General features: G+C 41.6%; 1 protein-coding gene and 1 long non-coding RNA gene across 2 annotated transcripts in view; both read right to left on the bottom strand.

Annotated features, from left to right (window-relative positions):
- LOC114242401 (uncharacterized) overlaps positions 1 to 12231 on the bottom strand; it is a 31082-nt gene that overhangs the window by 8124 nt on the left and 10727 nt on the right. The window lies entirely within an intron of this gene.
- Positions 5486 to 7157, bottom strand: LOC149503334 (zinc finger BED domain-containing protein 4). The gene is made up of 3 exons (XM_089738543.1): positions 7136 to 7157; positions 5642 to 7081; positions 5486 to 5547 (listed from the first exon to the last, which is right to left on the bottom strand). Exons 1-3 carry the CDS (start codon positions 7155 to 7157, stop codon positions 5486 to 5488), a joined length of 1524 nt encoding a protein of 507 aa, XP_089594669.1.

The raw sequence follows: 12231 nt of genomic DNA, 5'->3' as shown, positions 1-12231 counted from the left end.
GGCGGAGTCGTCGTGGGCATCGGCGGCAGCCGCGCGCTGTGCAGTGTGCGGGTTGAAAGGTCATTCCGTAGAAAAGTGCCGTTTCAAAGACTATAAGTGTATGATTTGTGGTAAAAAGGGTCACCTTAAGAAAGTGTGCAGTGTCAAAAAGGTCGGAAAACTGTCGTTAAATAATATGAATGATAACGAAAGCGATGGACACGAATGTAAAAAATGTGATTTGTATAATTTAAGGTATGTTCGCTACGATCCTATTAAGTTGAACATTTCTATAAATAATAAGTTTTATTCTATGGAATTAGATTGCGGAGCTGCTCGTAGTGTAATTTCAGAAAGATTTTACAGGGATAACTTCCCATTATACAAATTAAGTAAGTCTGATATAGTATTTTGTCTTTATACTAAGCATAAAGTTACGCCCGTAGGTTATTTCGATTGTGAAGTAAGTTACAATGGTATTATGAAGCCTATGTCGTTTTATGTAATTTCAGAAGGTGGTCCACCATTATTAGGGCGGGATTTCATGACGCAATTTAATATGAGTTTAGTTTCTATGTGTAACAATAATAATTTATCAGTTAGAGCGGAATACCAAGAGGTGCAGCAGATCTTGAATGAATTCCCTGACATTTGGAGAGATGAATTGGGCCGTTTTAATAAATATGAAGTGCATTTACACTTGAAAGAAAATACAACACCTAAATTTTTTAAGCCACGCCAAATACCGTTTGCTCTAAAGGACAAGGTTGAAGAAGAATTACATAGGCTTGTCGAAGCAGGTATATTAGTACCAGTACAGTTTTCAGATTATGCTACGCCCATAGTACCAGTTCTGAAGGAGAATGGTAAAGTGAAAATAGCTGGAGATTTTTCCTGTACCCTAAATAAAGTTTTAAAAATTGACAAATATCCATTACCCCACATAGACGAGGTTTTCGCGAAGTTAGGCGGCGGAGAACATTATTCTAAGCTAGATTTAAGTAATGCCTATAATCAAATTTGTTTGTCTCAAGCCTCTCAAGACCTCACAACTATAAATACACCGAAAGGCCTTTTCAAATATACACGCTTAGTGTACGGTCTCGCGAATGCCCCAGCTATTTTCCAGCGCACAATAGAATCTCTAGTAGTAGGTATTGAAGGAGTGTCGTGTTGGTATGATGATATTTGTTTAACAGCCCCAAGTAGAACCGTACATTTGCAGAGACTTCGTTTATTGCTAGGTAGATTACAAAATGCTGGGTTAAGGCTTCAAAAAGAAAAGTGTTCTTTTTTCCAGGACAGTGTCACATATTTAGGTTTTAAAATAGATAAAAATGGTCTTAAAACATGTCCCAGTAAAGTAGATGCAATTCTAAAAGCCCCAATCCCCACAAATGTCCTAGAATTAAAAAGATTTCTCGGAGTAATTAATTACTACAGGAATTTTATTCCTAACGTATCCTCATTATTAAGTCCGCTGAACGAATTATTAAAAGACGACATAAAATGGCACTGGGATAAGCGACAGCAGCTTGCGTTTGATTCCGTGCGAAAAGAACTCGCCTCGGACCGCGTACTATCACATTTCGATCCGAGGGCGCAGCTAACATTGACAGTGGATGCGGGCCCGTCTGGTCTCGGCGCGGTACTCGCGCAATGCTACAGCGACGGTACAGAACGGCCGATCGCGTTCGGTTCGCGTTCCTTATCGCCAAGCGAAAAGAATTATAGTCAGATTCATAAAGAGGCGACGGCTATAGTGTTTGGCGTTAAGCGCTTTCATCAGTATTTGTATGGGTGTCAGGAACCATTCATATTAAGAACAGACCACAGACCGCTCCTATCTATTTTTGGAAAAAAAAACGGCATATCAGTGACCGCCGCGCTACGCTTACAAAGATATTCTATTATGTTATCTGCTTATAACTACGTTGTGCAATATATAAGTAACAAAAACAATATTGTGGCAGATTACTTTTCCCGAGCGCCGTTAGCTTACGAACCGAACGGGTCAGCTGATAGGAAACAAAGCGAGGAGCATAGTGCTATCTCGTTTATGGATGCAACACAAGAACCAGTCTCTTTCGAACGAATACAGCATGCCACCGCCAATGACAAAACTATTAAAACAGTCATTAATTATATGCAGCAGGGTTGGCCGCGTAAGATTAGTTGCAAATTAATATTACCCTATTTTATGTGTAAAACTGATTTAGAAGTTATCAATAGTTGTTTGTTTCGTGGACATAAAATAGTCATTCCGGCGGTATTTCGAGATCGTATGTTAGAAGAACTACATTGTGCTCACTTCGGTATCGTTAAGACGAAGAATATGGCACGAAGTCGCATGTGGTGGCCAGGTATTGACAGCGATATTGAGCGTTTAGTTGGCAGCTGTGACGTATGCGCCGCTCAGCGCAGCGCGCCGGCCCGTGCGCCCCCCGCGCCCTGGCCGCGCCCGCCTGCCCCATGGCACCGTATTCACATAGATTATATGTCTATAGGGCAAACGGTACACTATTTAATTGTTATCGATGCATTTAGTAAATGGCTCGAATGCATTCATATGAATTGCGGCACCTCCACTAGTGCGTTAATATTGAAACTGAAAGAATTATTCTCAGTTTTCGGTATCCCTAACGAAATTGTATCAGATAACGACATTAAGATATGTTCCGTGAAATTTCAACAATTTTGTAAAAATAACGGTATAAATTACTTAAATTCACCGATCTATCATCCGGCAAGTAACGGCCAAGCCGAGAACTCGGTGAAAACTTGCCGAAAAATGTTAAAATGTATAATCGAACAAAATAAATATAATACTAATTTCAATCCACGGCTTATTCAAGAAAAATTAATTGGATTTTTGTTCGATTATCGTAATAGTATACATTGCACAACAGGCGCATCACCTGCAAGTATGATGTTTGGACGTAATTTAAGAACAAGATTAGATTTAATATTACCCACTAAAAAAGTGGAAGATAATGCAGTTGTTCCTAATAAAGAACTAAGTAAATCTAGACAATTCCAAATAGGTGAAATAGTCTGGGCAAGATTTTTTATTGCTCGAAAGGCTAGCTGGATGAAAGGAAAAATAACGAATATCTTAGGCAATAGAATGTTTCAGATCAATTTTGAAAACTGTGATTCAACGTGTGTCAGACATTTGGATCAGATTAGGAAGTACACGGATGCTAGATCAAAAACAATTGTGAGCGATGTTGTTTCCATCGAAGGCGCTAATATTTCAGTCCCGGATCGACCCACAACAGTGCAATCAGTATCGCAGCCTAGCTCTGAGTTAGTGCTGTCCTCACCTATATCGCCGGTACCGGAGCCGGCACCAGTATCGGCCCCCACGCACGGCAATAACGTTGGCATTGTGAGGGGGGAGGATGAGGAGGGCGATGAATGGGAGGAGGCTAGTGAAAACATCGCAGCTGCCAGCCTGCCGACCGAGTGTGAACCTGATTACCCTATTGTAGCATCAGATGACCCCGATAACGTGAGATTAGAAGAGAGGGCGCCAGATAATGAAAGACAGTGTGGTCGACCAAAGAGGACAAGAAAAGTAGTAAATTATAAGAAGTATTTTTAAATTAACGATAAGCTAATTAGTTGTTTTCTTTGTCAGGATTTCAAAATAATGAGGAAGGAGTGCAGTGTTTGTTATGTACTTCGTATATCGCGACCCGCTCCGCTCACAGTAGTAATAAACCAGCTGTTATTACGTACGGTCGTTTCATTGCCCCTAAGTTCCGATATAACAATAATACCTTTCTCTTTCTCCCTCTTTCTTTTCGTTTTCTCATCCCTTCTCTCTCTATTTTGTAATTATTTCTATTTCTAGGTAATTTTATGTTGTCAAACAAAAATAAAGAGACATATTTTGTTATTTTAATTGATAATTTGAATTACGATTTTATTTTTATTTTACGTAATTTATTATTTCCTAAAATACTGAATTTCCTAAATACTTTCCTGTCCTAAGTCCTAAGTCTTCATTTAACCCCCTTTTCACCGTGGTTCTGCTTAACCCCATCTGAAGGGCCAACAGTTTCTGCTTACGTTTGGGATTTCTTTGAATTCGCGCCTTCACAGCTTTTATCACTGCTGGAGTCCTAACAGACCGAGGGCGACCACTTCTTGACCTGTGATCTACACTAGAGTCTTCATTGTATCGTTTGATGGTACGATAAACGAATCTTTTGGTTATATTCATTATTTTTCAGTATGTTAAAAATTTGAATTGGCGCGTAACCGCAACGATGCAACGCAATAACTGCAACACGGTTTTCTTTAAGCGTCCACTTCATATTTAAAAATGAGTAAAATTCTAAAAGTATACATTTTTATTTTCATGAACAATTCGAAATTCGAATTCAATAAACTTTTTTGTGGCCAGCATTCTAAAAGAAAAGTTTTTACTGTGTGACAATACTTATGACCTGACTAGTTATTTACCGGTTGTACGTAATATTGCAGTATGTGTATTTATGTACCGCGGCCACAATAGCAACGCGGAACGCGAACAAACCAATTGAATGAATGACTTATCTAAGATCGCAGAAGATCGCTTCGAACCGGACTCTCTTCGCTGTACCATGAGTATATATTCGGTCTGTACGAGAAGGGTCTGGCCTTGAGCGATCACGGGAGCCCTTGAGTAACGCAATTTGAAACTGGGCGCCTCCATTCAGTGTTTGCTTTGATTTTTCACGTACTGATGTGTGACCTGAAGAGCAGGATTACTGAAGAGCGTTGCAAGGGAGTCAAAAAATATACACGTAGAAAAGTGCCACCATCGTTATTTTATGGTAGAAATAAAAGGCTTTTGTGTAGGAGACAAAAAAATACGGTACTTTTTTCCTCTTATCCTATTTATTTATCAATTTTGAATAGCAAACCGATGTTTTTATGTACATAATAGTGGTGTTCTTTTTGTGTACTATTTATATGTGTATTAGTTAAAATTGTAAACGCTAAATATCATTCAATACACCTTAAAGAACCTGAAGTCGTCGTGGCCTAACGGATAAGACGTCCGGTGCATTCGTGTTGAAGTGATGCACCGGTGTTCGAATCAGGGTTGTTGCGGATGCAAAAATTTAGACATCCGCGGATGCAAAAGTGCGGATGCGGATTATTAGAAGTACACATCTGCGGATGCGGATTCGATGCGGATGCGGATTTTAAAAGGATAATTAATTATTTATTTATTTTTGAAACATCCTTTTAAATTCCCTTATTTTAAACTTCCTATATTTTAAACTAAAATCAATTTAATTTTAACTTTTTATTTATTTAATCATATTATTAGAACAAAGTTACACCAGTTTTTAGTTTTACTTATGACACAACAGAATTTTAAGCTTCTAGTTGCATAATAAAAAAATCTTTGTTTAATAATTAAAGTTAAAGATTGGTGAATTATATTTAATAAATAGCAATATTGCAGCCTTCTCAGCTTCCAACCTGTTTCTTAGTGGATTATATATTAACCCAGCTCCACTAAATAGTTGTTCGCTGGGAACACTGGCTGGTGGAGGTGATAAATATCTGCATGCTAATTTGGAGAGAATTTTAAATTCACAACGGTTAACTTTCCACCAATTAAGTGGATTTTTATCTAAATCTAGTCTTTTTTTGTTACGATAAATAACTAATTCTTTGCGGAGAAGAGCATCGGGGCTACTGTTGTCCGGTTCTCCTTCACCTTCATCTTCGCTCGATGAACCTAACATCATGGCAAGATCGCTTTTTAAGCAAGTCTTCTTACTCATACTGGATGTTCCTGGTTCAGGATCGAGAGAATCTCCCATTCTCATTCTTTTTGTTTTTTCCGCCGGCGACTTAGGAGAATCAGGCACGACAGGATCATTCACCATCTTTATTATTTCATCTTTTATTTTTTCTTCGGTGACTGGTTTGAAAAATTTATGCTTATAGCGAGGATCTAAATATGTGGAAATTGCATATAAGTTGTTATCTTCCAAAGAAGAAAATTTCGCTGAAAATTGTGATTTCAGATTAGAAACTGCCAACCGAATACTATCACTTTCTCGTGGTTTTGTTAAATAGACGTCAAGTTTTTTCAAAAGCATTTGTATGATAGGAATCACAGATGATATGAGTGCTTGAGAGCTGCTCATTTCACGAGTGGCTTCTTCAAACGGTTTCAATACTTCAAGACAGCATTCTATTACTTTCCACTCTTCAGGCAAAATTGATTCAATATTATGATCATTGGCATAAAGACTTAATGCATCTTTTATCTTCATAAAACGCTCAAACATGTAGAACGTGCTGTTCCAGCGCGTCACACAATCCTGGAATACTTTAAGATGTGGTTGATTAAGTCTGTCTTGAATTTTTTCAAGTTGCTTTTGAGCAATGGTTGAATGGTTAAAATGAGAAATAATTTTCTTACATTTTTGTTTGACGTCTTCTATGCTTTCCTGCGATCGTAAACCATGCCGTAAAACGATTTGTAACTTATGAACGGTACAATCTAAATCATTTAGCAATGCTAATCGCATCCCTCTTTTCATATTAGAGCCTTCATCTCGTATCATGCAATGCACTTTTTCATTTGAAATATTCCATTCAGCAAGCATTGTGTTAAATTTTTCTGCAATGATATCACTAGTATGACGGTCATCAAAAGTCTCGCATTTTAACACAATTGACGATCGTTCAAAGTTTTCTGATACTCCGTGGCAAGTTAGGCTAAGCAAAGAAACGCCTGAGCTGGGATCTGTCCAAATATCAGTAGTGAACGACTTATAATCATATTTTTCAATTAATTCTTTAACTTTTGCAGCAAGTTTTATGTATAGCTCATTGCACACGAAATCAGTAAAAAAATGTCGTCCCCTAAAATTATACTTCGGTGCTAACTCTTGTATGAGACGACGAAATCCAAGTCCTTCCACAAAGCTAAAAGGTAAATTTTGAAGCGCTATCATTTCGCCAATGAGTTTGTCAATCTTTTTTGAATTAGAGTTGTTAGTATCCCACTTCTTTTCTTTTTGTATTACTTCCTCTAACGAAAGTTGTTTTTTGGCTTGTTGCAACGGAGTCACAATTGTACCTGTAAAAGAATGCAACATAATTTACACAAACCAATTAAGTTAATTTATCTAACCGTAACTAAATTTGTAAAACATGATTGTAAATCCGATATTTCGATATTTTCGATAAATTACATACATTTTTTTTTTTTTTTTTTTTTCGAGTAGAGGGCCGAACCTCCTACGAGGTCCCCGCGCAAAAGGGGCGCGCGGGGTATGTGAGACTCAACGATCTGCATGGTGTTGTGAGCAGACCGCGGGCCCAAGGATTTTAGAGCCCACCCACTAAACGACTCCTCTGCACTCTTACACCCGACGTCCGATCCCCTCCGAGGTCAGAACCCGGATGAGGTAGGGGGGCTACCGCGGTCAACACTACAACCAGACGGCGCGGCTCACCCCAAGGACGCCCAGCCGACGGAGCCTTCGAGGCGAATCGAAGGCTCTGAAACGTCGGCCGTCTCGGTACGGCAGCCCGTCGGGCCGCCCAGACGGTGCCGCTGGTGTCCCGGAATACCCCGCTGGACCAGAACCAGCCTGCCGGGTCGGGACGCGATACACCGTCGACCGGTCGCTCTATTCACTCCACGGCAGCGCGCTAGAGTGCTGGTAGCGCGCCGCGCGGCCTCACCCCCTCAGGTCGCCCCTTGACCTTCACCGGGGGGAGGCCGCCACCTACAGGGGCCGGGACGTACGGGCGTATTCCCGCCTCCGGCCCCCGGCTCGACGGCGACGGATCGGTGCGGAAAGGGAAGAGCTCTCCCTCTCTCGCTCCGCCGCCTCCTTCTGCGAGATGGTGGACTCGCAGAAGTCGAGCATCGCCTTCCAGGACGCGTCGCTGCCGAGCATCGTAGCCACGACGCGCGGCAGCGAGAGGTCCTCTCCTATGACCGCGACGAGGGCGGCGCGTTGCTCGTCGAATCCAGAGCAACGCGCCAGCGTGTGTTCCGCTGTGTCTTCCTCGTCGCGGTCCGCGCAGTGGTGGCACTGTGCCGTCGGTTCCCTTCCGGCTATCTTAAAGAGGTACCGGCCAAAACACCCATGGCCGGTCAACATCTGCGTCAGCCGGAAGGTGAGGCATCCGCGGTCACAGCCCACCCAGTCCGCGAGGACCGGACGGACCGCCTCGACGGTACGGAGGCCGGCCGACGGGTCCGCCAAGCGGCGAGACCACGCCTCCAGCACGGACCGCCGAGATTGGAGCCTCCGCGCTCGAACTACTCCTTCGCCGGGGCGCCCTTCCCCCCTAGAGCGGAGGTCGCTACGCCACCGGTAATCGGCAGTGAGCGCCTCCGCCTCCAGGTCCCAGGGTGGCGCCCCGGCGAGCAAGCACGCCGCCTCGAAGGAGACGGTGCGGTATCCTCGGATCGCCCTGACCGCGATCGCGCGCTGCGGACGTCGCAGCGCGGCGACGTTCTGGCGGGTCAGGGCGTGGCACCATACGGGCGCGCCGTATAGTGCCATCGACCGCACCACCCCCATGTAGAGGCGGCGCGCCACCTGATCGGGACCCCCGACGTTTGGAAGGAGCCGGCTCAAAGAGCCGGCCGTTGCCATCAGCCGAGGGCCCAACTTCTCAAAGTGAGCGCGGAAGTTCCACCGACCGTCCAGTTCGAGGCCGAGGTACCGAAGACCGGTCACCCCGACCCCGACGCGGACGCCTCCGATCACGAGGTGGGCACCCACAGGCGGCGCTCGTCCCGGCCCGTGAAAGAGCAGGGCCTGGGTTTTGTCGAGCGCTACCTCGAGCCCCAACCGTCGGATCCTGGTGACGACGTGTGCCACGCCTGCACACGCCAGACGGGCAGACTCCCGGTAGTCCCTCCCCGGAGCTACGACCAACGTGTCGTCAGCGTAACAAATTAGCTCACAGCCCACCTGGTGTTAAGTGGTTACTGGAGCCCATAGACGTCTACAACGTAAATGCGCCACCCACCTCGAGATATAAGTTCTAAGGTCTCAGTATAGTTATAGTAATAAATACAAGTTAGTGTAAAGTGACGTATTATTTAATTCCCGCTGACCTAAGTAAGCCCTTTACAAGACTACTGGTGAGAGCAACGGCGATAGTGGGATCGATCTATATTAAAAACGGCGGAGAAGGAAGTAAATTGGGTAGTCGAGAAAAAAACGTGGAATGAATGGAACGAAACATGGAATGAATTTTAAAAGTGGAATTTAAAATAAATCAGTACAGAACATAGATAATACACATAAATTAGTTATAGATAAACAACTCAAGCACTCAACAAAAATGTTTACGGGCGTCGGCCACTAGATGGCTTTGTTTCGATTTGTTTCTCATTGGTCCTGTAGATGGCGGTAACAAATTACCTATCCTATATCTTATTTTTAATGAAGGATTTTGTAAATTTTCACATACCACTATTTGATAAAATTTAATCAATTTGTCTATAACAAATAAAGACTTGTATGATTTATTAATTTTTAATTTTCTCTGTTTAGCTACACAATAATTAAGTACCTCAAAGCCTTCGTCAAACAGAACGCGTTCTTAGCGCGCGTCAGAGCGCTGAACTAACGCCGCGCTATGACGCCGAGATGTGTTGTACTACTACGGTAACATACCGTCAAACAGAGCGCCAGCGCTATAGCGCTCATCGTAGTAGTACAACACATCTCGGCGTCATAGCATAGCGCTCTGACGCGCGCCAATTACGCGTTCTCTTTGACGAAGCCTTTACTTTAACAACATATAAGTTTATGGGCACTCGCTATAAGATGTCGTTAGTTTCCATACAAAAAAAAAAATCTTAAAGTATCGTAGTTTCAGGGCCCTGGTACAGAATTTAAATGAACTACTGCAGTCTGTATATTGTTTCCTTTCTGGTGGAAGCGTACTTTTTTACGTGAGCTTACAATCAATTAAAGATTTCGGTTGTGTTCGATTTTTTGGAAAATAAAAGAAGTATGATCAAGATCTTTGGGCAAGAAAGCGAGTAGCTAATTCCTGTGTTTTTTTATTTTTTTTTGTTAATTTATTGTTTCAGTTTTAAGCATGTAATAATATAATAATTGTAAATAGATATGCTTTAACAAAAACCGACTTCAAATAGAAAAAAAAGATATTCCAAAACAAATTAATATACACTAAAAACAATAACCATCGAAATCGATTGGCGTGATATTGAGTTATTCATTTATTTGTCGCGCACGTGCTTAAGGCAAATTTAAGACTTACATGGTTTTCTCATGGATACCGTTATCAGAACTGGACCAAATAAAATGGGGCCACACGGGAAGCGTCAGCTTTCTAATAAAAAAAGAATCATCAAAATCGATTCACCCAGTCAAAAGTTATGTTTTTTTTAATTGCCTTTGTAGGCAGACGAGCATGCGGCCCGCCTGATGGTGAGTGGTTACCGTCGCCCATGGACTTCAGCAATGCCAAGGGCAGAGCCAAGCCGCTGCCTACCGCTTAATACTTCAACATGAGGTAACAAACATAAAAAAAAAAAAACAGTCATCAGTCTGGAATTGAGAACCTCCTCCTTTTTTGAAGCCGGTTAAAAATTTAATAGAGCATTGAAAAATACGTTACTGAAACCTTAAAATTCTTTTTTGAACAAAATTTTTTCAAGTTAATTACATCCGTTCCATGCGGTGACATCTTTCAAGGTTTTAAGACGGAATAAAAAATACCTATGTTGTTTTAAAAAAAAAAAACTGGTTTTTATAACTTTTGGTTTTTTTTATATTATTAAATTGTTTGTTTTTGAAGTATTATAATACAATATTATATAGTTTAAAGTATTCCTATTAGATGGCAGCAATGTACACATAATAGTGGTAGATACATTGATAAAATAAATGTGTTAAATGAAAAAAAAAACAATTTCAATTTTTCAGCACAAATCGGCAATTACATACTTAATATGAATAAACGAATTATATATTTATTAACTAGTGGTCTCCTGGTAGTCGTAATTAGACTATAATTAATTGAGATTGTGCAGGAGCAGGTTCGTTCCTCGTCGTATTAGCGATTTTAAAATGAAAATAGGCCGTTTTTATAATAGTAATCCACCTTTAATCTTCCTTTGATACATTACATATAATTTTATAAATTAATCGCATTGTGTCGTTGAAAAGTTTTCTTGAATTGTACATACTTAAAAATGGAATCGGAAAGAATCAAACAAAAAAAAGTTACGTCGGTAGATGGCGCATTCGATAAATTTAAAATGATGGAATTAAGCAGTCTGTTCCAGTTGACCAATAGATGGCGTAAACATCCCCCGGGCCTTGAAATCTCTGGTTTCTAAATAAAATCACGCTTCATCTTCATTTTCTTCCGCTGATTGGAGTGGCAGAGGGCATATCTTGGAAAATGAACGTCGAATGGTCCCTGTACCAGTACGAATATCGGCGACTCGAGACACACCGTCACTTCCAGGATACAAACGTACTATGCGACCCAGCCTCCAATTCAAGGGTGGTAAATTGTCGTCCTTTATGAGAACTAGGCTATCCAAGGCGATGTCATCCTTCCTGATCTTCCACTTGGTTCGTAACTGCAGCTCCGAGACGTATTCCGTAGACCAGCGTCGCCAGAAATGTTGACGTAATTGTTCGATGCGATCATAGCGCGCTAGCCGAAATGTTGGCTTATCTGTCAGATCCTCAGATGCAGGCGCTGTCAACGGTCGACCTAGTAGGAAGTGGGCAGGAGTAAGTGGAGTAAAGTCAGTAGGATCTGTGGATAGCGGTGACAAAGGGCGAGAATTTAATACGGCTTCGATTTGCGTCAAAACCGTGGTGAACTCCTCATAAGTTAATCTCGCATTACCTACTATGCGTCTTAGGTGATACTTACACGATCGCACCCCACTCTCCCATAGACCACCAAAATGTGGGGAATACGGCGGAATAAATCTAAATGCAATGCCGTTATCGGCTGCATAATCAGTAATTACTTTGGAATGGTTTTCTAAAAACAAAGGGAATTCCTTTTCGGCACCAATAAAATTTTTCCCATTATCTGAAAATATGATATTGGGTTTACCTCGCCTACTAATAAACCGTTTTAAAGCCAAAATATAATCATTAGTGGAAAGACTTGTAACGAGTTCCAAATGTATAGCTCGTGTCGTAAAACAAATAAACAAGCAAATATAAGCCTTAAAAAGACGAGCTCCTCTCCCTTTAC

The sequence above is a fragment of the Bombyx mandarina genome, chromosome 03 (assembly GCF_030267445.1).
Source record: "Bombyx mandarina strain Sakado chromosome 03, ASM3026744v2".
Lineage (NCBI taxonomy): Eukaryota > Metazoa > Arthropoda > Insecta > Lepidoptera > Bombycidae > Bombyx > Bombyx mandarina.
The sequence above is the reverse complement of the archived record's forward strand: the minus strand, read 5'-3'. Positions and strand labels throughout refer to the sequence as shown.